Here is a 25,062-nt window from a genome sequence, read left to right as displayed (position 1 = left end):
GAGCAATGAAATAAGAGTAGTGTCCCTTTGCGTTGTTAAGGTGTATCAACAGTTTTAATTAAAATTTTAACTTCTGAAATGTAGACAACAAGACAACTCAAACTCAAAGTCAATGATTTATAATGAAGTTAGGATTTTATTTCTATGTCTCTTGCTTTTCATTTAGCGGCTCTTGAAAGTGAGAGACTCATGCCTGCACTTTCTAGGCCGAAAACTGAAGTTACTTCTCTAGTCAATGCAAGTGCCAGTGGTTTCACTCTTGGAAAACAGTCAGATCAATTGGACTCTTCTTCTTCTTCTTCAACCAAGATTCATGGGATGAAAGAGTTTTCTTTGATAAATCACATAGAATCACTGAAGGCAACTGCTTATGGGGACGTTTGTAATTTGGTAGAAAATCCAAAAAATACTCATGATTTGCCGTATATATCATCGCGTTTGACTTTGTGTCATGGAGACACTGCCAACTCATCCCCGACACCAAAATGGGCCATTGACCCGGGATCAGTTGATGGAAATTTGCGGGTTAATTCACGAACAAGGAGTATAACATGCACCCTTGAAGATGTTGTCAGTAGAGGATCATCTTGTGCCAAACACAGTGATATCTGTGAAGATGATGATGTCGTTGAAAAGACTTCAAACAAATCGAGGAAGAAATCTGGTAAAGGTGAGACAGCCTCAAACATTAATTGAAATATAGAAGAAGAGTTGGTTTAATTTAATTATACAAATTAGTTCACGGTCTTGCTAACATAAAATACAAATATTATTTTAAAAAATAGTTTCCAATTACATTCACGCGTGGAATGGAAAACATTCAATTAAAGATACTCAATTTCAATTAAAAGAATACATTTCTATCCCGTACTGCCAAAACATGGAACAGTCTGAAATTTAAAACAAGAAGTGCTAATGATATCAATCTAGGTGTTCTAAGTAGTACTCAGTACACGTCGATATCTATGAATTAAAAAATGCCCTTGACGTGGAACTTTTTGCTTTGAAATACACACACACACACGTATATATATATATATATATATATATATATATATATATAATATATTATATATATATATATATATATATATATATAGAGAGAGAGAGAGAGAGAGAGAGAGAGAGAGAGAGAGAGCCTTTGGCCGACCAACCTCCGCTGCACGTCCAACTCGCCTTGAGCATGCATTCACGTAAAATATAGAGATTTTTTTTAAAAACCTACCTCTGTTTCAAAAACTAGCATCTTTCAACTTTCTAAGAAACATTTTGATTTTTCAGAACTTTAGTTCGTTAAAAAAATACCGGCCAATCTGACCCGTTGAGTCGAATGAAAACGAAATTTTGTTGTTTACACGGTTCAAAGGAAATGCCGTAAATAAGCTTTCATGGACTTCCTGTGTTGTTTTTATAGTGTCACGTGACCGTTTTGAGAAATTTGTCGTCTGCTACAAATAATTAGACCGGTAGGGGGTAGATATTTTCGTTGGAGCAGAGAAAAAGTGAGTATTATTTCTTGGACTTGTAGAGAGGCCTAGGGTCCACCAGCAGTCAAGTTGATTGAATAAAAGAAAAAAAGGCCTTTTTTATCCGCCGCCACCACCACCATGAGAGTGGAGGGTGAGGGGGGGGGGGGGTGTTGCATGAAGACGAAAGGGAGACGTGTCGCTTGGTGACCTTGTGTGACGTAGAGCATCTCAAGGATGCTGGCAGCAGTTGCAGGTGTTCTTAACCCCTTAACGGTGAAGCTAATTATTTGCTTTTAGATAATAGTTTGCTTTTATCTTTATTATTGTTAACGGGGAATACAGCGTTTCCACCAAGAGAGCAGTCAGATTATCGCAACTCGGACTTCAATTGTCTATAATCGTTTTGCCGTTACTTGTCTTTTGATGATAGAAGATTTGGTGTTAGGTCAAAGATCGAATTTCGCCGCTAAAAGGTTGCATTGCTACTGGGTTTGCTCCCCCCCCCCCCACCTTTTTTTTTTTCTTATTTTTTCACCTTAGTATTGTTGATTGCTATTTCCTTTTTTATGATTAGCAAGTGCCGTAGGAGTCTCACAGGATGCAGGAGTACTGCAATTAACCCTTTGCCAGTGACACTGATTTTTTTTTTGTTTTCAAATAATAGTCTTCATTTATATTATTTTTTAACGCAGAAAAAAAAAAAACGTTTCCACCATTAGAGCAGTAAGAATATTGATAAAAAGCGCTTTGAGCACGTTGGGTGGATATTGCCCTATATAAAAGCTCATGTTTTTAAATTGTATTTTGTTTTTTGTCTTTTGATGAAAACGGTAAGATTTTATTTTTGGTCCAAGTAAGATTGATATTCGCCTTTATAAGGTTAAGTTGTTTTTTGTTTTGTTTTTTCAGGTTTTTGTTGTTTTTTTCAAATGCCTAGTGAGAGAGAAAAAACAAAACAATCATACATGTATCTGCAAACAGCAGAACGTTTTCATTTTACAATGAGATGGGAAGGGGAAGGGATAACATTATGACAAGAGAGAGAGAGAGAGAGAGAGAGAGAGAGAGAGAGAGGGGGAGAGAGAGGGAGAGAGAGAGAGAGAGAGAGAGAGGGAGAGAGAGAGAGAGATGGGCGGGGGAATGGGGGGGGGGGGGTAGTAAGGGGGAATGGGAAAAGATGAAAGAAACAATGGGTTGCCTGATGATGTAGATCAAAGGAATGTTACAGCGGTGTTCACGGAGCGTACTTCGTGAAACTTTAACCTTTTACAGTGAGATATGAAGTGAATAGAAAAGTGCCAGAAGACAATAGAGAATAAAAAATTTTCGCGGCGGTGGTGGGGTTTGAACCTGCGACCTTACTGGTACGACAACTCCGCCTGGCAGGTGAGAGCGTGGCTCTACCGTGTGAGCTATCCACGAACACAAAAATATTCGTTTCAAACTCAAAGTCATTACTAGATCCCTCTCTCACCCACTAACCTTTTACAGTGACATTTTTTTTTTTCTGCAGATTGCTTATGCAGAATAAATCGTTTCCACCAAGAGAGCAGTAGTAAGAGTATATTTCGACTCGGGCTTCAATTAAACTATAAATCGCAAAGCTTGTCTTTTAATGATAACATTAAGACTAAGATCTGGAGTTTGGGGAGTGTAAGATGGAATCTCGCCAATAATGGTTAAAATTGTTTTGATTTTTAAAAACATAACACACACACACACACACGAGCGCGCGCGGTCACGACAGCGAGGACCATCTATTGCATGTGTTGCAACGGTAAATCAGTTTACGTGTACGTAGATCCTGAGGCGAGATGCCCGTTACCGTGTACGCACCCCCCCCCCCCCCCCCCCCCCCAAAAAAAAAAAAAAAAAAAAAAAGAAAGAGATACACACACACGCGCACACACACACACGCACGCAGTCTCGCATCCGCTACGAACTAATTTTGCGCACCAATTTGTACTGCACTAATGCACCAAATTGCATTTGGTTTGGCCACTTGGCCTCCTGTAACCAACTTTTTGGCTTCCTCTGACTTTCCCCGTTATATCGTTTTACTCTGGTACCGGTAAAACTTATTTTATTTGGCAATCTAAATATCTAAATGCAACACGTGCTAACGCCACAGATTGCATTTGCTAATGCTTCTATATATACGAATTTTCCTTATCCTATCTAAATTGTTTAACAAATCTAAAGAGTTTTCGCGAGGCTAAGGTGGGTTTGGTGGTATTTGGGCTCCTGCCGAGGAATCTGGCCTCTTGCTATAGCTAGTTTGGTCTCTTACTCAAAAATGATCTGGCAACCCTGCCTGGCTAGGCGGAACCTTGATAACAACAAGATATGAAGTGAATAGAAAAGTGCCAGAAGACAATAGAGAATAAAAATTTTTCGCGGCGGTGGTGGGGTTCGAACCTGCGACCTTATTGGTACGACAACTCCGCCTGGCAGGTGAGAGCGTGGCTCTGCCGTGTGAGCTATCCACGAACACAAAATATTCGTTTCAAACCCAAAGTCATTACTAGATCCCTCTCTCACCCACTTCTTGAGACCGCCGATTCGTTCGTACACCACCATCGCGAATAATTTTGACCAGCAGTTAAGCTGAATAGCCAATATTCTCAACACAAACATATAACATAGAAACGATTGAGACATTGAGTATGCTCCGGTGTATGGGGTGAATTTTTAATTCAGAAAAGTGAGTGGAGCAGGCACTTATGTTGGTAACAACAAGATATGAAGTGAATAGAAAAGTGCCAGAAGACAATAGAGAATAAAAAATTTTCGCGGCGGTGGTGGGGTTCGAACCTGCGACCTTATTGGTACGACAACTCCGCCTGGCAGGTGAGAGCGTGGCTCTACCGTCTGAGCTATCCACGAACACAAAATATTCGTTTCAAACCCAAAGTCATTACTAGATCCCTCTCTCACCCACTTCTTGAGACCGCCGATTCGTTCGTACACCACCATCGCGAATAATTTTGACCAGCAGTTAAGCTTAATAGCCAATATTCTCAACACAAACATATAACATAGAAACGATTGAGACATTGAGTATGCGCGATGGTGGTCTACGAACGAATCGGCGGTCTCAAGAAGTGGGTGAGAGAGGGATCTAGTAATGACTTTGGGTTTGAAACGAATATTTTGTGTTCGTGGATAGCTCAGACGGTAGAGCCACGCTCTCACCTGCCAGGCGGAGTTGTCGTACCAATAAGGTCGCAGGTTCGAACCCCACCACCGCCGCGAAAAATTTTTATTCTCTATTGTCTTCTGGCACTTTTCTATTCACTTCATATCTTGTTGTTACCAACATAAGTGCCTGCTCCACTCACTTTTCTGAATTAAAAATTCACCCCATACACCGGAGCATACTCAATGTCTCAATCGTTTCTATGTTATATGTTTGTGTTGAGAATATTGGCTATTAAGCTTAACTGCTGGTCAAAATTATTCGCGATGGTGGTGTACGAACGAATCGGCGGTCTCAAGAAGTGGGTGAGAGAGGGATCTAGTAATGACTTTGGGTTTGAAACGAATATTTTGTGTTCGTGGATAGCTCACACGGTAGAGCCACGCTCTCACCTGCCAGGCGGAGTTGTCGTACCAATAAGGTCGCAGGTTCGAACCCCACCACCGCCGCGAAAAATTTTTATTCTCTATTGTCTTCTGGCACTTTTCTATTCACTTCATATCTTGTTGTTACCAACATAAGTGCCTGCTCCACTCACTTTTCTGAATTAAAAATTCACCCCATACACCGGAGCATACTCAATGTCTCAATCGTTTCTATGTTATATGTTTGTGTTGAGAATATTGGCTATTAAGCTTAACTGCTGGTCAAAATTATTCGCGATGGTGGTGTACGAACGAATCGGCGGTCTCAAGAAGTGGGTGAGAGAGGGATCTAGTAATGACTTTGGGTTTGAAACGAATATTTTGTGTTCGTGGATAGCTCACACGGTAGAGCCACGCTCTCACCTGCCAGGCGGAGTTGTCGTACCAATAAGGTCGCAGGTTCGAACCCCACCACCGCCGCGAAAATTTTTTATTCTCTATTGTCTTCTGGCACTTTTCTATTCACTTCATATCTTGTTGTTACCAACATAAGTGCCTGCTCCACTCACTTTTCTGAATTAAAAATTCACCCCATACACCGGAGCATACTCAATGTCTCAATCGTTTCTATGTTATATGTTTGTGTTGAGAATATTGGCTATTAAGCTTAACTGCTGGTCAAAATTATTCGCGATGGTGGTGTACGAACGAATCGGCGGTCTCAAGAAGTGGGTGAGAGAGGGATCTAGTAATGACTTTGGGTTTGAAACGAATATTTTGTGTTCGTGGATAGCTCACACGGTAGAGTCACGCTCTCACCTGCCAGGCGGAGTTGTCGTACCAATAAGGTCGCAGGTTCGAACCCCACCACCGCCGCGAAAATTTTTTATTCTCTATTGTCTTCTGGCACTTTTCTATTCACTTCATATCTTGTTGTTACCAACATAAGTGCCTGCTCCACTCACTTTTCTGAATTAAAAATTCACCCCATACACCGGAGCATACTCAATGTCTCAATCGTTTCTATGTTATATGTTTGTGTTGAGAATATTGGCTATTAAGCTTAACTGCTGGTCAAAATTATTCGCGATGGTGGTGTACGAACGAATCGGCGGTCTCAAGAAGTGGGTGAGAGAGGGATCTAGTAATGACTTTGGGTTTGAAACGAATATTTTGTGTTCGTGGATAGCTCACACGGTAGAGCCACGCTCTCACCTGCCAGGCGGAGTTGTCGTACCAATAAGGTCGCAGGTTCGAACCCCACCACCGCCGCGAAAAATTTTTATTCTCTATTGTCTTCTGGCACTTTTCTATTCACTTCATATCTTGTTGTTACCAACATAAGTGCCTGCTCCACTCACTTTTCTGAATTAAAAATTCACCCCATACACCGGAGCATACTCAATGTCTCAATCGTTTCTATGTTATATGTTTGTGTTGAGAATATTGGCTATTAAGCTTAACTGCTGGTCAAAATTATTCGCGATGGTGGTGTACGAACGAATCGGCGGTCTCAAGAAGTGGGTGAGAGAGGGATCTAGTAATGACTTTGGGTTTGAAACGAATATTTTGTGTTCGTGGATAGCTCACACGGTAGAGCCACGCTCTCACCTGCCAGGCGGAGTTGTCGTACCAATAAGGTCGCAGGTTCGAACCCCACCACCGCCGCGAAAAATTTTTATTCTCTATTGTCTTCTGGCACTTTTCTATTCACTTCATATCTTGTTGTTACCAACATAAGTGCCTGCTCCACTCACTTTTCTGAATTAAAAATTCACCCCATACACCGGAGCATACTCAATGTCTCAATCGTTTCTATGTTATATGTTTGTGTTGAGAATATTGGCTATTAAGCTTAACTGCTGGTCAAAATTATTCGCGATGGTGTGTACGAACGAATCGGCGGTCTCAAGAAGTGGGTGAGAGAGGGATCTAGTAATGACTTTGGGTTTGAAACGAATATTTTGTGTTCGTGGATAGCTCACACGGTAGAGCCACGCTCTCACCTGCCAGGCGGAGTTGTCGTACCAATAAGGTCGCAGGTTCGAACCCCACCACCGCCGCGAAAAATTTTTATTCTCTATTGTCTTCTGGCACTTTTCTATTCACTTCATATCTTGTTGTTACCAACATAAGTGCCTGCTCCACTCACTTTTCTGAATTAAAAACCTTGATAACTTGATAACAGAAACGGGACCCACACGATTTCGCGAGGAATTAATCATGAAAACAATTAGGATATAATTTCAACACAACTTTTGAAATTCATCAAGGATTGTCCATTACCGAATGTTTTTTGATAGAAAACAAATGCAGCTTCAAATCTAAACTGCCTTTGACGGTAAGCGGTAAGTTTTTATTTATTTTTCTGTCCAAACGAATGATTTGTCCTGGTTATAGAAGCTAAGTATTGGTAACACCGGCTCAGCTCTCTCTCTCTCTCTCTCTCTCTATATATATATATATATATATATATATATATATATATATATATATATATATATATATATATTAAATCTCAACTGATATGTAATACGTAATGTCCAACAAACATTGTTTGAAACAGTATTGTTACTTACGTTTTAAAGTCATTTAATGAACACTTGGTCCGTTTATATATATATATATATATATATATATATATATATATATATATATATATATATATATATATATATATATTGGTTAATTCCAACATTTCAACACACATTACCTTTCTCATGACGCGGCGCACGTAAACGTGTTGTATTTAACGAAGGGTACCGGCCGTAATGTCACATCGTTGCGAGCGTGGGGTTGTGACCTACACAATACCTCCCATTTCTTGGTTCAACCAAAACATACGCTCCAATGTTTACGATAACCTTCAGAGTCTAACAACAGCTGATTGTCTCTGAAAAGGAGTTCAACGTTGCCATGTCAGGGAAGTAGAAAAAGGCCGTCCCGGATGCCCGGAGTTTGTGGCTCCAAACAAAAAAAACTTGAGCTTTTATATAGCGCAATATCCACTAAACGTTCTCAAAGCGCTTTACAACAGCAACACGTAACATGTAGAACGAGACATGAAGCCTGTTAGGCGATAATACTTTTTACCGCTGTTAAGAGACAGGTACTCATTTTACACCTGAGTGCGATGAGAGAATGTGAGTGAAGAGCATTTTCCAAGGACTCGACTATGCGATATATATATATATATATATATATATATATATATATATATATATATATATAATATATATATATATATATATATATATATATATATATATATATATAATATATATATATATATATATATATATATGTGTGTGTGTGTGTGTGTGTGTGTGTGTGTTTGTGTGTGTGTGTGTGTCAGTGCATGACATATTCAGTCGGAAGGTGAACATTTTGGATTTGCATTTTTTTTTTTTTTTTTTTTTTTTTTGTTGTGTGTGTGCATTTTCTGAAAGAATATGCTTCTCAGAGCATTTTAATCTTTATTTGAAGTAAATCGGATGATTTTCCAGGAAGTTATGGTCAGATGTATGGGAAAGGTATCCAGCAACTTTTCTCAAATTTCATACTTTTTCAAATTGACTAGCTGTAAAAAATATTTAGAAGTGAAATTAAGCTTTGATATTTCCCGAAGATGTGCAAAAAGGGTTGATTTAATTACTTATGATTAGAACTCACTTTGAATAAAAATTGATCTTCTAACTAAACTTGGCAATATCTCAGTTCAAACCTTCTCACCATCCGACTGATTATGTCATTCACTGTAACATATATATATATATATATATATATATATATATATATATATATATATATATATATATATATATATATATATATATATATATATTTTTTTTTTTTTTTTTTTTTTTTATTTATTTATTTTTTTTTTCTCTTCAGGTACTAGAAAGAGAGGAAAACGAAAGGACAGCAAAAGTAGTTGTCAATATGAGAAGGATACAAGACAACCAATGCCCATCTCTGTGTTAGCGGATGGAGCAAAGAAAAAACGCGATTCTTCGGGCAACATAAATTCATGTGAATTATCCGTCCTGACAGCATTGTGCCAAAGCATTAAAATTCATCCAAAGACCTCTAACAGTATTTCAGTGAAAGATGCCCCATATTCCAAAAAGTCATCTACGGTCATCTCAAATGCACATCGTAAATCTCAGTCACCAGCAAAAACAAGTCTTTCAAATGCCTTACAAGAGTATGGCAAAAAACAGTCATCAGGTTCAGATCATCGGAGAAGGCAAAGCGGCTCATTGGAGGAGGTTGGGAAAACTAAAATATTTTTGTCGGAAAAGCAATCTGGTTTTCTATCTGATTGTGGAACCAGTTTTCCATGTGCGCCCCCAGCTACCCCAACAATAGGTATGATCGTTTACTTCACTAATTACTCTAGCTCATTTGTTGGTAAAGCACTCGATTCACACGCCAAGGGACCGAGATCGATTCCGGGGGCAGTCGAGATTTTTTCCGACCCCCCCCCCCCCCTCCCCTGTCCACCCATCAGTGGTTGGGTAACTGGGTCTGTGAGATCTCACGGAAAGTAAATACTTTGCGATAAACTAGCGACTTGTCAAAAGGATAGCAAGCAATTGCAATTGTCCGTTTCACACTATATAAACCGGGATAAACTCCGGATCCGTGGGCCTAATGGCTCCAAAGGACTACTTTTTAAAACAGTTTTCAGGATATGGACTGCAGCTTGTTAGTATCGCTCTTATTTCTATACTTGAATTATAATAAAACTTATTTTTTAAAAACTGGTTAACAGTACCCTGATCCAATAATCTTGTTTAAAATTACAACATTTTCATGTTTTTTATGCCCCCCCCCCCTCCTCTTCTTCCTCCCCAGCCCTCTACTGGAGAATTGCAGAAGGGTTGATGGGGCCAAAACTTTGAGGTTGTGCGGAGTAGAGAGTTATAATAGACAACAAATGATACTTGTTGAGCAGCTCTCCATGAACCAAACATCTCAAAGCGTTTTTACAAATATGGAATTACGTTAAGAACACGGGTAGTCAAAATTAAACATGAAAACAAAATACATAATAGTAAGCAACCATTACAGTCTGCATGGGTTGAAATGAATTGTGGAAAAGTGGGGTTTAAAAGCAGATTTAAAGTTTGAGATATTTGAGATTGCCAGATTGTTTAATACGGCCGTTCGGTTTTACAGTGTACAGTCTGTATGAGGTGAATGTACTTATGCTTCCACTCTTCCCCCTTTCTACTTTGACTTGCTATCCCTTGTTTGTTGTCTCAATACATTTATAAATAGTAATTTATACAACTATGGTTGTTTCCCATGATGGGATGGGTGTGCGGTGTTGTCTCCCATGATGGGATGGGTGTGCGGTGTTGTCTCCCGTGGTGGGATGGGTGTGCGGTGTTGTCTCCCAAGATGGGATGGGTGTGCGGTGTTGTCTCCCATGATGGGATGGGTGTGCGGTGTTGTCTCCCATGATGGGATGGGTGTGCGGTGTTGTCTCCCATGACGGGATGGGTGTGCGGTGTTGTCTCCCAAGATGGGATGGGTGTGCGGTGTTGTCTCCCAAGATGGGATGGGTGTGCGGTGTTGTCTGCCATGATGGGATGGGTGTGCGGTGTTGTCTCCCAAGATGGGATGGGTGTGCGGTGTTGTCTCCCATGATGGGATGGGTGTGCTGTGTTGTCTCCCATGATGGGATGGGTGTGCGGTGTTGTCTCCCATGATGGGATGAGTGTGCGGTGTGAGTGGCGAGAGATCTTCGCGAGAAATAATGCCTGGATCGTGTTTGGAATCTTTGATTTTATATAAATTTTTAATCGATCCATTTCAGATCAACTTCGAAGAATTGAATATGTGCCATCTCTTCAGGACATCAGAGTGAGTAGCTTGCTTTTCTTCAACATGGACATTAAAAATAAATATAAAATTATGTTATAACAGACATAATCGGCGTGGACTTTGAGAATTTGATATCTTTAGTTGTGATTTCAACCAGTTAACTCGTACTCTGGAAAAACTCTTTTTTTTTAATTCGCCAGAAAACCCTCCAAATAATATTGATCGATTTAAGATGTCCTGTGTTTGAGAGTTTTTGCCGAGATGAGGGTCATTTAAATCGATCGATATTTGAAAGACGAGTTTTCTGGCCAACTTTTTAATTACGCGTTTTTCCAGAGTACGGCAGCTAACTGGTTGAGGATTCATAATGTAGTTTGTAATTTATTTCAATTATTGCCAGATCGCATATCAGATGGCCATAGGGCTCTTCAAACAAAATACACCGAGCTGTCCAAAACACATTCATAATAGAGAAGGAAAATGTGATGTCAAAACAGTTGTTCCTATTTCACGGGAAGTGTAAAACTAGTCTTCCAGAGGACTGGATACATGCCTAGTGTAATTCATCTTCTGGTGCCAGAGTGATGGCATCTTATTTTCGAGTCTGAATATATGATGGTTGTCAATAAAGATCATCCATCCTCGCTTTTTTATGCCACGTAATCCTAAGAATCTGCCAATACATCTTTCTACTAAAATAGTTATGCTACCTATATGTAACCTATTCATTGTTAGTACACCGAAGGACTGGTTGCATACACACTGCCAAAGATGTATGAACCAACAAAGTAGATGGTTTGATGTCACGACTTTTCTTCCTTACTATACATCATAGATTTACCTATATGTAACCTATTCATTGTTAGTACACCGAAGGACTGGTTGCATACACACTGCCAAAGATGTATGAACCAACAAAGTAGATGGTTTGATGTCACGACTTTTCTTCCTTACTATACATCATAGATTTACCTATATGTAACCTATTCATTGTTAGTACACCGAAGGACTGGTTGCATACACACTGCCAAAGATTTATGAACCAACAGAGTAGATGGTTTGATGTCACGAACCTATTCATTGTTAGTACACCGAAGAACTGGTTACATACACACTGAGAAGGATTTATGAACCAACAGAGTAGATGGTTTGATGTCACGACTTTTCTTCCTTACTATACATCATAAATTTACCTATATGTAACCTATTCATTGTTAGTACACCGAAGGACTGGTTACATACACACTGAGAAGGATTTATGAACCAACAGAGTAGATGGTTTGATGTCACGACTTTTCTTCCTTACTATACATCATAAATTTGCCTATATGTAACCTATTCATTGTAAGTACACCGAAGAACTGGTTACATACACACTGAGAAGGATTTATGAACCAACAGAGTAGATGGTTTGATGTCACGACTTTTCTTCCTTACTATACATCATAAATTTACCTATATGTAACCTATTCATTGTTAGTACACGAAGAACTGGTTACATACACACTGCCAAAGATTTATGAACCAACAGAGTAGATGGTTTGATGTCACGACTTTTCTTCCTTACTATACATCATAAATTTACCTATATGTAACCTATTCATTGTTAGTACACCGAAGAACTGGTTACATACACACTGCCAAAGATTTATGAACCAACAGAGTAGATGGTTTGATGTCACGACTTTTCTTCCTTACTATACATCATAAATTTACCTATATGTAACCTATTCATTGTTAACAACAAGATATGAAGTGAATAGAAAAGTGCCAGAAGACAATAGAGAATAAAAATTTTTCGCGGCGGTGGTGGGGTTCGAACCTGCGACCTTATTGGTACGACAACTCCGCCTGGCAGGTGAGAGCGTGGCTCTACCGTGTGAGCTATCCACGAACACAAAAATATTCGTTTCAAACCCAAAGTCATTACTAGATCCCTCTCTCACCCACTTCTTGAGACCGCCGATTCGTTCGTACACCACCATCGCGAATAATTTTGACCAGCAGTTAAGCTTAATAGCCAATATTCTCAACACAAACATATAACATAGAAACGATTGAGACATTGAGTATGCTCCGGTGTATGGGGTGAATTTTTAATTCAGAAAAGTGAGTGGAGCAGGCACTTATGTTGGTAACAACAAGATATGAAGTGAATAGAAAAGTGCCAGAAGACAATAGAGAATAAAAATTTTTCGCGGCGGTGGTGGGGTTCGAACCTGCGACCTTATTGGTACGACAACTCCGCCTGGCAGGTGAGAGCGTGGCTCTACCGTGTGAGCTATCCACGAACACAAAAATATTCGTTTCAAACCCAAAGGTGGTGTACGAACGAATCGGCGGTCTCAAGAAGTGGGTGAGAGAGGGATCTAGTAATGACTTTGGGTTTGAAACGAATATATTTTTGTGTTCGTGGATAGCTCACACGGTAGAGCCACGCTCTCACCTGCCAGGCGGAGTTGTCGTACCAATAAGGTCGCAGGTTCGAACCCCACCACCGCCGCGAAAAATTTTTATTCTCTATTGTCTTCTGGCACTTTTCTATTCACTTCATATCTTGTTGTTGCCACTACTATTCATTGTTAGTACACCGAAGAACTGGTTACATACACACTGCCAAAGATTTATGAACCAACAGAGTATGGTTTGATGTCACGACTTTTCTTCCTTACTATACATCATAAATTTACCTATATGTAACCTATTCATTGTTAGTACACCGAAGGACTGGTTACATACACACTGCCAAAGATTTATGAACCAACAGAGTAGATGGTTTGATGTCACGACTTTTCTTCCTTACTATACATCATAAATTTACCTATATGTAACCTATTCATTGTTAGTACACCGAAGAACTGGTTACATACACACTGCCAAAGATTTATGAACCAACAGAGTAGATGGTTTGATGTCACGACTTTTCTTCCTTACTATACATCATAAATTTACCTATATGTAACCTATTCATTGTTAGTACACCGAAGACCTGGTTACATACACACTGCCAAAGATTTATGAACCAACAGAGTAGATGGTTTGATGTCACGACTTTTCTTCCTTACTATACATCATAAATTTACCTATATGTAACCTATTCATTGTTAGTACACCGAAGAACTGGTTACATACACACTGCCAAAGATTTATGAACCAACAGAGTATGGTTTGATGTCACGACTTTTCTTCCTTACTATACATCATAAATTTACCTATATGTAACCTATTCATTGTTAGTACACCGAAGGACTGGTTACATACACACTGCCAAAGATTTATGAACCAACAGAGTAGATGGTTTGATGTCACGACTTTTCTTCCTTGCTATACATCATAGATTTATACACCTATGCTATACATAGACAAGAACAAAACAAACAAAAAAGTAAGTCACTAAACTTGATGACAAAGTGATAAAATTATAAGCTGCTAGAAGCTGTGGAGCGTGAAAGGAATGAAAAGAAAAAGATGAATATTAACAGCCTCGGAAAAAAAAGAACAAATTATCAAATACGTAAAGTTACGGGCACAAAGCCCGTCTTCAGCCAATAAGAAACAAAACAAAAGCAATAAAAAAAAAAACATCAATCCATCACTTAAATTCCAGACACACGACATAAAATTTATCCGGCACATCTAGTTGATTCCAACCATCTGCCAAATACTTTTCTGTCGTTTGTCTGGAATTTTAGTGATGAATTCATTGTTTTTGCGATTGACCGAAGAAGGGTTTTGAGTCCGAAACGTTCTGTGTTTGGTATTTTATTATTTTTTTTCAAGGCTGTTATATTCATTACTTTTTAATCTCTTGACAGGAGGCTAAGACAATTGAAAATAAAACAAACCATTTCCATGTGTGGCTATGTGGTCTAGTGGTATGACACTCGCTTACGGATCGGAAGGTCCTGGGTTCGAGCCTCGCGCTCGTCGCATAGTTGAGTCCTTGGAAAAGGCTCTATACTCACATTCTCTCACCGTCCTCAGGTGTAAAATGAGTACCTAGCCGTTAACAGCGGTGTCTTTGTCCGAAAAATTGTAATATCGCCTAACAGGCGGCATGTCCCGTCCTACATGTTAAATGTTGCTGTTGACCAGGGACCCCCTGTAAAGCACTTTGAGCACATTTAGTGGATATTGCGCTATATAAGCTCAATTTTATTTATTATTTATTTTATGTATGATTGATTCGTAATGAAGAACTTTGTTCTTTGTTTCAGTCTCAGCGTAGTATTCGTCACCGTCTGCAAATAATGGAAAACAAAGCGTTAAAGAAAGAAAAGAAAAAACAGGCGGAAGTAGCAAAAAATGATAAACTGTCCATGAGAGAGAAGAGGATTGAGAGGAAGAAAACACAGAGGATTGAGGTAAAGTCTTGTGGAACTCAGTAGTCAAAATACACGCTCCCATCTTACATGCGAACTTTTGAAGTCTTTCACTAAAGTCAGTCCTCATATAAAAGTATGGATCCAGCTGTGGACCAACACATATAGGTTGAGATAGAAAGAGGGGTGTGAGGAAGAAGAAGAAGAAGAAGAAGAAGAAGAAGAAGAAGAAGAAGAAGGAGATCCCATTGTCCCTTATTCACTCCCCAGTAGTGTCCAACTTCAATAGTCCCAGGTTCACTCCCCACCGGTGTCCACCTCCAATAGTACTAGCTTCATTTCACTCTCACAGTTGTCCACCTGCCATAAACTCGAGTTCACTACCCAGGAGTGTCTACCTCCCATAGTTCCAAGTTTACTCGCCACGGTGTCTATTTCCCATAGTCACTGGTTTACTTCCCAGTGGTGTCCATTTCCCTTGGTCCTGCATTCACTTCCCAATTGTGTCCTTCAATAGTCCTGGGTTCATTCCCCACTGGTGTCCACCTCTAATAGTCCCGGGTTCATTCCCCACTGGTGTCCACCTTCCATAGACACGCGTTCACGCACCAGTGATGTTCACTCTTCACCTCTAATATCCGTGAGTTCACTCCGCACTGGTGTCCACTTTCTATAGTCCTGGGTTCACTCCCCATTGGTGTCCACCTCCCTCCCAAAATTCCAGGTTCAACCCCCACTGGTGTCCATATCCGGTGGTCCCGTGGTGCACTCCCCACTGGAGCCCATATCCAGTGATTCCGTAGAGTCCACTTCCCACAGTCCTGGTTCATTCCCCGCTGGTGTCCACCTTCCATACGTCCTGGTTCATTCCCCACTGGTGTCCACCTTCCATACGTCCTGGTTCATTCCCCAGTGGTGTCCACCACTCATCATAGTCCTGGGTCCAATCCCCACTGATGTCTACCTCCCATAGTCACCAGTGGTGTCCACATTCCATGGTCCCGTGATCACTTCCTACTGGTGTCCGCTTTCAATACACCCAGGTTCACTCCCAGTAGTCCACCTCTCATGGTCCCGGATTTATTGCCCACTGGTGTCTACCTCCCATAGTTGCTGGTTCACTCCTCAGTGGTGTCAATATCCCGTGGTCCCGCGCTCACTCCCCAGTGGTGTCCAAACCTCATAGTCCCGTGTTATGTTGATTGCCATACGTGGTGCGCTATTTGGCTCATGTGGTTGCTTGCGCGTGGTTTAGCGTGCCTGCGTTAAAAAGAGTCACTGCCGTATTTTAAAAAAATTGGGCAGAAAACTTGCCCGTCAAATTTCGGTCGATTAAAAGTATCGAGACCTTCATCCTGTCAAAAACTCTCAAACCTGGGACTCCGCGGCGTCCCGGGTTCAAGGGTGTTTCTCTATTAATTGACACTGGTTTTCTGATAGCACACGTATTTTGTAATAGACTAGCTCTCTATCCAATGGAGGGAACTTGAACTTTTAACAATTTGATAAGAAAAGTCGATACTATAATAATTATAAATCGATATTCTCGTTTCAGATCTATGCCCTCAATAAACTGATGACGGAATTCGAACACGAAAGATTCCAACAATTCATGTCTCAAGCAGGATCTAATATGTGAAGTCAGTATTCATTGGCAAATGCGACATCTCTCTCTCTCTCTATCTCTATCTCTCTCTCTCTCTCTCTCTCTCTCTCTCTCTCCTTCTCTTTCTCCCCTCTCTCCCTCACTCTCTCTCTCCTTCTCTCTCTCCCCTTCACTCTCTCTTTCACTCTCCCTACCCCTCTCTCTCTCTCTCTCTCTCTCTCTCTCTCTCTCTCTCTCTCCTTCTCTTTCTCCCCTCTCTCCCTCACTCTCTCTCCTTCTCTCTCTCCCCTTCACTCTCTCTTTCACTCTCCCTGCCCCTCTCTCTCTCTCTCTCTCTCTCTCTCTCTCTCTCTCTCTCTCTCTCAGCCAGCCAGGCAGTGGGTGTCACATCGAATAGATCCCGAGTCTGGCTTTCTGACACCTTTGATATTATTATTCTCTGTTTTCATCTGATACCTTTCTATACTCTATACCCTATCTTATATTTCTCTATTCATTGACATTGGTTTTCTGATAGCACGCGTACTTTGTAATAAACTAGCTCCCTATCCAATGGAGGGAACTTAAACTTTTAACAATTTGATAAGAAAAGTTGATACTATAATAATTATAAATCCATATTCTCGTTTCAGATCTATGCCCTCAATAAACTGATGACGGAATTCGAACACGAAATATTCCAACAATTCATGTCTCAAGCAGGATCTGTTATATAAAGTCATTATTCATGATATGTGGTGTGCTGTCAGTATTCATGATAGGTGGTGTGATGTCAGTATTCGTGATATGTGGTGTGAAGTCAGTATACATGATATGTGTGGTGTGAAGTCAGTCTTAATGGTGTGTGTGGTATGAAGTCAGTATTTATGATATGTGGTGTGGAGTCAGTATTCATATGTGGTCCATCGCGGTTTCCTGCTATTATGTCCAAATGAAGCAAAGTAGCAGAATAGAGTTCCACGTTAAAATTATTTTAAAATATAAAAATAGGGTATTATAAATGGAACGAAATTGACGTCAGTCAGCTCTTTGTTATTGTTTTCAGATTGCCATTTTGGTGATTATTTTTCACTCACGCCTACCAATCGGACTATTAAAGTTTAACCTACATCTACAATATTATTTTTGTGTGTTGGTATGTTATATCCGGCTGGCAGATGATCTTTATATTCTACCTGAACGCATAGCATCAATAAAATGTGAGTATTTGGAAGTTTAAGACACAAAACCCACTCTCCTAAATGAAGATACAGTCAAACCTGCCTTAACAACCACCTGAATATAACGACCACCTGCTTTAACGATCACTAGTATGTCTCATTGTCAGAGTCTTGTCTACATCCAAAATGTTTCATGTGAGTAGTAGACCTAATATGGCATTGAAACAATTTAGAGAATCGAATACACTAATAGGTCTCATTGTCAGTGTCTTGTCTACATCCAAAATGTTTCATGTGAGTAGAAGACCTAATATGACATTGAAACAATTTAGAGAATCGAATACACTAATAGGTCTCATTGTCGGGGTCTTGTCTACATCCAAAATGTTTCATGTGAGTAGTAGACCTAATATGACATTGAAGCAATTTAGAGAATCGAATACACTAATAGGTCACGCTCTGATTGATGCACAGTTGAGAGTCCTTGGAAAAAGGCTCTTTACTCGCATTATTCGACCGTACTCTGATGTAAAATGAGTACCTGGCCGTAAATAGCGTTGTCCCTATAGGAACATTTGTAATATCGCCTAAGAGACATGTTCCTTCCTTCGCGTTACAACAAGATATGAAGTGAGTAGAAAAGTGCCAGAAGACAATAGAGAATAAAAAAATTTTTCGCGGCGGTGGTGGGGTTTGAACCTGCGACCTTATTGGTACGACAACTCCGCCTGGCAGGTGAGAGCGTGGCTCTACCGCGTGAGCTATCCACGAACACAAAAATATTCGTTTCAAACCCAAAGTCATTTCTAGATCCGTCTCTCACCCACTTCTTGAGATCGCCGATTCGCTCGCCACCATCGCGAAGTAATTTTGACCAGCAGTTAAGCTTAATAGCCAATATTCTCATCACAAACATATAACATAGAAACGATTGAGACATTGAGTATGCTCCGGTGTTTGGGGTGAATTTTTAATTCAGAAAAGTGAGTGGAGCAGGCACTTATGTTGGTAACAACAAGATATGAAGTGAGTAGAAAAGTGCCAGAAGACAATAGAGAATAAAATTTATTTTTTTTTCGCGGCGGTGGTGGGGTTTGAACCTGCGACCTTATTGGTACGACAACTCCGCCTGGCAGGTGAGAGCGTGGCTCTACCGTGTGAGCTATCCACGAACACAAAAATATTCGTTTCAAACCCAAAGTCATTTCTAGATCCCTCTCTCACCCACTTCTTGAGATCGCCGATTCGTTCGCCACCATCGCGAAGTAATTTTGACCAGCAGTTAAGCTTAATAGCCAATATTCTCATCACAAACATATAACATAGAAACGATTGAGACGTTGAGTATGCTCCGGTGTTTGGGGTGAATTTTTAATTCAGAAAAGTGAGTGGAGCAGGCACTTATGTTGGTAACAACAAGATATGAAGTGAGTAGAAAAGTGCCAGAAGACAATAGAGAATAAAAAAAATTTTTCGCGGCGGTGGTGGGGTTTGAACCTGCGACCTTATTGGTACGACAACTCCGCCTTGCAGGTGAGAGCGTGGCTCTACCGTGTGAGCTATCCACGAACACAAAAATATTCGTTTCAAACCCAAAGTCATTTCTAGATCCCTCTCTCACCCACTTCTTGAGATCGCCGATTCGTTCGCCACCATCGCGAAGTAATTTTGACCAGCAGTTAAGCTTAATAGCCAATATTCTCATCACAAACATATAACATAGAAACGATTGAGACATTGAGTATGCTCCGGTGTTTGGGGTGAATTTTTAATTCAGAAAAGTGAGTGGAGCAGGCACTTATGTTGGTAACAACAAGATATGAAGTGAGTAGAAAAGTGCCAGAAGACAATAGAGAATAAAAAAAAAAAAATTTTTTCCTTCGCGTTAAGTGTTACGGCTGGCTAGGACCCCTTGAAAAGCGTTTCGGACACGTTTGGTGGATATTGCACGACATAAATACTCAAATCTTCATGATATTATAGATCTTTTGTTATAAAACAATTAATGTTTTTCGAGCCCCTACACTTTTGCTGGGGAAATATTCCTTTTGTTGCAAAAATAACGTATAATAAGAATTCAGATATTAAATGAAAAGACGGTGAGATTTTTCTAATGTCTGAATGAAACGTTGAAATCGAATTGAAGTTGCAGTTATATTATTTAGGGAGCATTTCACAAAGAACATGTTTTTGTTAATAATTATCAGATAACGATTTTTTGTATGTCTTTCCTTTTACCTTTGGTCATTATTTGAAAAGTTTAACTTTTTATTTAATTGTATGATGTCTTTAAAATATTCTTTATTTCAAACTCCCGTGATCTGTTTCACCGGTTGGCATATTATTATACTGACGCTTGGTATAGTCCTGTATACCTAAATTATTATTGTTGTTTTACTGCTGCTTCTGTTTTGTTGCTATTTTTAAAATCATTTTATCAATAACATTTTGATAGTTATTCTATTTTTGAATTGGGCTTTTTTTTTTCCACGTTAGAACGAGGCATGATAATTTTGTTTCTTCTTTTTTTGTGAATGTCTTTTTGTGTCTGTATGTCCATGCATGGATGTGTGCTTGTGCGTGTGCGTTGCGCACCCGTGCTATGAGTGGGAATAAAAATTGACTTTCAATTTTATTATAACAATCAATTATATTAGGTTATGTGATTGAAACAATTCTATCCTTTTGACTGATTTGTTCAATTAGTTATTAAAAACCGTATGAAGCAGATGATGTCGATATTTTATTGCATGTATTGTTTTTAATGTTGAGATTAATTGTTTTGAAATATTATTTGATCAAGTATATCAAACACGTTCATTCATTCGCTAGTTAACGATTACGTTCCCCGAACCTGAACGATCGACCAACGACGAGGAAGAAAACCAGGATTTGTCCTCAGACGTCGCCACACGACGCCCGGTGCGCGAGTTTAACTCGTGAGGACATATCCTGGTGTTTTTTTTTTCATCGTCGTTAATTGATCGTTTGGATTCGGGCAACGTGTTCGTTAACTTGTTATTAATTTATTCCTGCTGCTACAATTCGTGAATTCCGTTCAATAATTGATTACAACATTCATTTGAATCATTCCTGGTGATTTTCTGTTGATGACATCATCTTTGTGATTTGGCTTTTCTGTGATATCTTCACGTTTTATTCTCAATTTTAATGATTATTATATTTGCCAATGATTTTCCACACTGAGACATTTTTGTAAAAAAAATGTATTGTTTTACTTTCATTATTGTTTTGTTGGAATAATACAGTAACTGCTTTATTTGATTGATTTATGGTATCTATATTTAGATCACTGGCATTTAAGCCTTTCTGTGAGAGTTCTACATTATATTTTTATTTTCAACCCATGTTATTTCCAATTTTAACCAACATATTTTTGGAAAAACAACAGGCATTGTTACGACACGTGACATAATGGTCAAGACTGAGTTGCATGACGTTGCTGCCATTCGGCAAGTTCTTGATCTCAGTCTGTAGCCAGCCATTGCATCCACTTGCAGTACACAAACCTGGCAACTTTTCTCCCAGGTTCGAAAAGCCTACGCCCCCCCCCCCCCCCCCCTCCCGCCCCCACGAGGATTGAATTTTGTAGAATACTATATATATTGGGGGGGGGGGGTGTATGTGTGATCCATTTTGAATGGATAACTGTGGGGAAAACTTCCTATGAATGACATTCTTGCCGTGTTATCTTCAAACGTTATTTTCTTTTCCTCGTATTTTTGTTCTTTGTTTGGTTTTGTTTTTGTTTTTAATTTATTTTTAATTTATTTGTTTATTTATTTATTTATTTATTTATTTTTTGTTTGTTATTTTGTTCTTCTTTTTTAGACATGTATTTCATGTCGCACTTTGTATGTTTAAAAAAAATCATTATTTTTTAAAATTCGTGAATGGATACATTAATACTAACGTTTACTTATTTGCAGGTCTGATAATCTAAATTGTTATGGAAATACTCTCAAACCAACTCATGATAATAATAATAATAATAATAATAAATAATAATAAAATATAATAATAATAATAATAATAATAATAATAATAATAATAATAATAATAATAATAATAATAATAATGATGATGATGATAATAATAATAATAATAATAATAATAATAATAATAATAATAATAATAATAATAATAATAATAATAATAATAATAATAATAATAATAATAATAATAATAATAATAATAATAAATAATAATAATAATAATAATAATAATAATAATAATAATATAATTGTCGCGTCCATGTAGAAGTGACAAGTAGGAGTGGACAAATATGAGTCAGATAGTTTCCCCAAAGACAAAAGTTGTCAGATGCCACTTTTGCGCTGTTATAGCCGGGTTAAAGTTCCTGACAACTCGACAGATTGTAAGAAAATTTTAAGTTTAAAGAAATAGGTAGAAGAAGTCGCAGTAGATTATTGGCACGTAATATAGGGATAGATAGGTTTAGAAGGTACGTATTAATTCCCGGTAAAGCAGAAATACTTTATATAAATCAACAGAATTGCCTCACACAAAAACAAGTTATCACATAATTAGCCAAAAGAATAATAGTACATTTTAATGCATTGAAGTTAGTCTATGGGCTGTTAATGTTCATCCCTTCATGGTTTCTCAATTTCTTATAGTTGGTTTATTATCTGTTTGGATGTGACTGGTGGCGGCGTTAATGTTGCTTCTGCCTGGTTATTTTATGGAGGAGTCTTTTATTCATTCTCTGGTTGTCCCAGTGGGTCACTGGATAGATTCAGCTCTGGCTCAACTTGTAACCAAATGGCGTTTGCTGGATAACCCGATCTGTGAAAATACCGGAGCAAATCTTTGACTAGTTGCAACATTTTTATATTCCTTATGAGCGGTGATGTAGTGAGGGTTTCCAATTCACAAACCCTTGACATCACCACTGATCTAAATTTTGTTTGTCATTATCCTTAATCTAATTAACGGGGTACAGGAAGGTTAGTGGGATGGGGAAAGATAAGCAAACAATGAGAGCATAAGAATCAATACATATCTTTACATAATAGTATTATCGCGTATTAGCGATAGCACATTTGTAAATGTAACTCAATGTTATGTAATTCATTCATTTGGAAGGCATACATAAATATACAATAATATATACATATATAGATAACGAGAGTGAATGAAATATTTTGTTATAATAACATGAGTTATCAATTTCTGTTATGTCTACTTACGCCCAGGCGAAAACATAATATTAATTATTACTCACTACACATACTAGTTTTAAATGGCATTAATCAATCATAACATAATGTATGTCCACAGCTATAAAATTGATATAATTATTACATACCCCTGTCCACACAATGTTTCCTTCTAAAAATAATTTCGAGTATGTTGGTGATAGAGTGCTGGAATGGGAGAGAGACCGAGTTAGCTGAGTCTTTGCTTATATAGAAATAATATGACCGGAGTTTAGTGAATCCCAGAAACCAATGATGTTCCAGGATTTGTCAGTGCAAGAATGTCACTGGTCATCTGCTCGAGACCAATCGTGTTCCGCGTGCGTCAGTCATCGCTGGCGTCGGTAATAAATGTGTATTCCCAGGATAACTTTTTTTTATGGCCCTTTGATCGGCTGGACGGTCGATTAATTATACAACCATAAGGCATCTCTCGTCTAACGCCTGAACGTTAATTTATTCCGTGTCATACTTGGGCGTTCTTGTAATTACAATAGATAGCAATTTTAATTATGCTGAGATAATAAAACCATAAAAGTATGGGGCGATACTGTGAGAAAATATGTATTGAGTTATTTAAAATCCTGAAAGAGTTAGGAGGGATTTGAAATAGATCGCTACAATAATAATAATAATAATAATAATAATAATAATAATAATAATAATAATAATAATAATAATAATAATAATAATAATAATAATAACATCAACAACAATACTAATAATAATAGGAAGAATAATAATAATAATAATAATTATAATAATAATAATTATTATTATTATTATTATTATTATTATTATTATTATTATTATTATTATTATTATTATTATTATTATTTATTATTATTATGGGTCATCAGGCCTGCTAATGTGTGCACTTAGATTTATATAATTTTATCGACTATCGTTGATAAGTGAGTGAAAATACTGTTTTATCGATGCACATCAAATTACACCGTTGTCTTTGAATTTTCAATCCAATTTGAATCAATGTGACTCTATTGTTCTAAGTATAGACATCCGATTAAAATAGTAACTATGGTCCAGACATTAAAACATAAATTAAAAAATAATAAAATGTTCAGCAAATATTTAAGATACAAGCAATGTAGATTTAACTTGATCAAAAGTAGAATCTAGGTTTTGAAAGGAACGAATAATTGTGTGATCTCTGTAGATGATCGAACTCAGAATAAGAAATTATAAATTATAATGAAATAGCCATATAACGATTCCTTATCTATGATTTCAGTAACCAATTTTCAATTACATGAAATATCATTGTGAATAGATGTATATTATAAAACTTACTTTTTTTCTTGCCAATTGAAATATATACATAAATAAGTCAATGATTTGTCGTATAGATCTTTAACCAGTTAACAGCCATGCTCTGGAAAAACTTGTATTTAAAAATTTGGCCTTAAAACTTGTCCTTCAAATATCGATCGATTTAAATGACCATCATCTTGGCAAAAACTCTCAAACCTGGGGCTTCCAGAGTTTTTGACAAGACGAGGGTCAGTTAAATCGATTTTTAAATACGAGTTTTTCCAGGGTACGGCAGTTAACTGAATAAAAAACAACAACAAAAATGCAACTTCAAATCAGCAGTGTGTTTCATTTTGGTAAAATTGTCTTATCGTTATTGACATACCGTAGCTCAATTGTAAAATGCATAAACACACTCAAACGCAAACACACACACGCACACACTCAAACACACACACACACACACACACACACAAACACATACTCAAAGACACACACACACAAACACATACTCAAACACACACACACACACACACACACACACAAACACACAAAAATTCACACTCATGCGCATAAAATGAAGATATTCTT

The 25,062-nt window shown here is 38.2% G+C and overlaps 1 protein-coding gene across 2 annotated transcripts; it reads left to right on the top strand.

Annotated features, from left to right (window-relative positions):
* The first annotated feature begins 12 nt into the window (after nt 1–12).
* LOC144969974 (uncharacterized) lies at nt 13–20,686 on the top strand. Of its 2 annotated transcripts, XR_013644893.1 has the most exons (7): nt 13–670; nt 8,928–9,404; nt 10,861–10,907; nt 15,086–15,232; nt 16,746–16,830; nt 17,429–19,092; nt 19,490–20,686. XR_013644893.1 is itself a non-coding variant. In XM_078909093.1 (6 exons), exons 1-5 carry the CDS (start codon nt 145–147, stop codon nt 16,827–16,829), a joined length of 1,281 nt encoding a protein of 426 aa, XP_078765219.1. In that variant the 5' UTR covers nt 13–144; the 3' UTR covers nt 16,830; nt 17,429–20,686. The 2 variants fall into 2 exon arrangements, 1 of the variants encoding a protein (XP_078765219.1); XM_078909093.1 differs by having other exon boundaries at nt 17,429–20,686.
* Nucleotides 20,687–25,062: the final 4,376 nt, after the last annotated feature.

This window comes from Berghia stephanieae, chromosome 4 (assembly GCF_034508935.2).
Source record: "Berghia stephanieae isolate SIO BIC M18660-M18661 chromosome 4, UCSD_Bste_1.3, whole genome shotgun sequence".
Lineage (NCBI taxonomy): Eukaryota > Metazoa > Mollusca > Gastropoda > Nudibranchia > Aeolidiidae > Berghia > Berghia stephanieae.
Note: the sequence above shows the minus strand (reverse complement) of the source record. Positions and strands in the feature narration are given on the sequence as shown.

Coding starts and splice junctions, on each gene's coding strand:
- LOC144969974 (XM_078909093.1), top strand. CDS start 145: ATGTCTCTTGCTTTTCATTTAGCGGCTCTTGAAAGTGAGAGACTCATG. Junction 671..8,927: donor GAGGAAGAAATCTGGTAAAG/GTGAGACAGCCT, acceptor TTTTCTCTTCAG/GTACTAGAAAGAGAGGAAAA. Junction 15,233..16,745: donor AGAAAACACAGAGGATTGAG/GTAAAGTCTTGT, acceptor TTCTCGTTTCAG/ATCTATGCCCTCAATAAACT.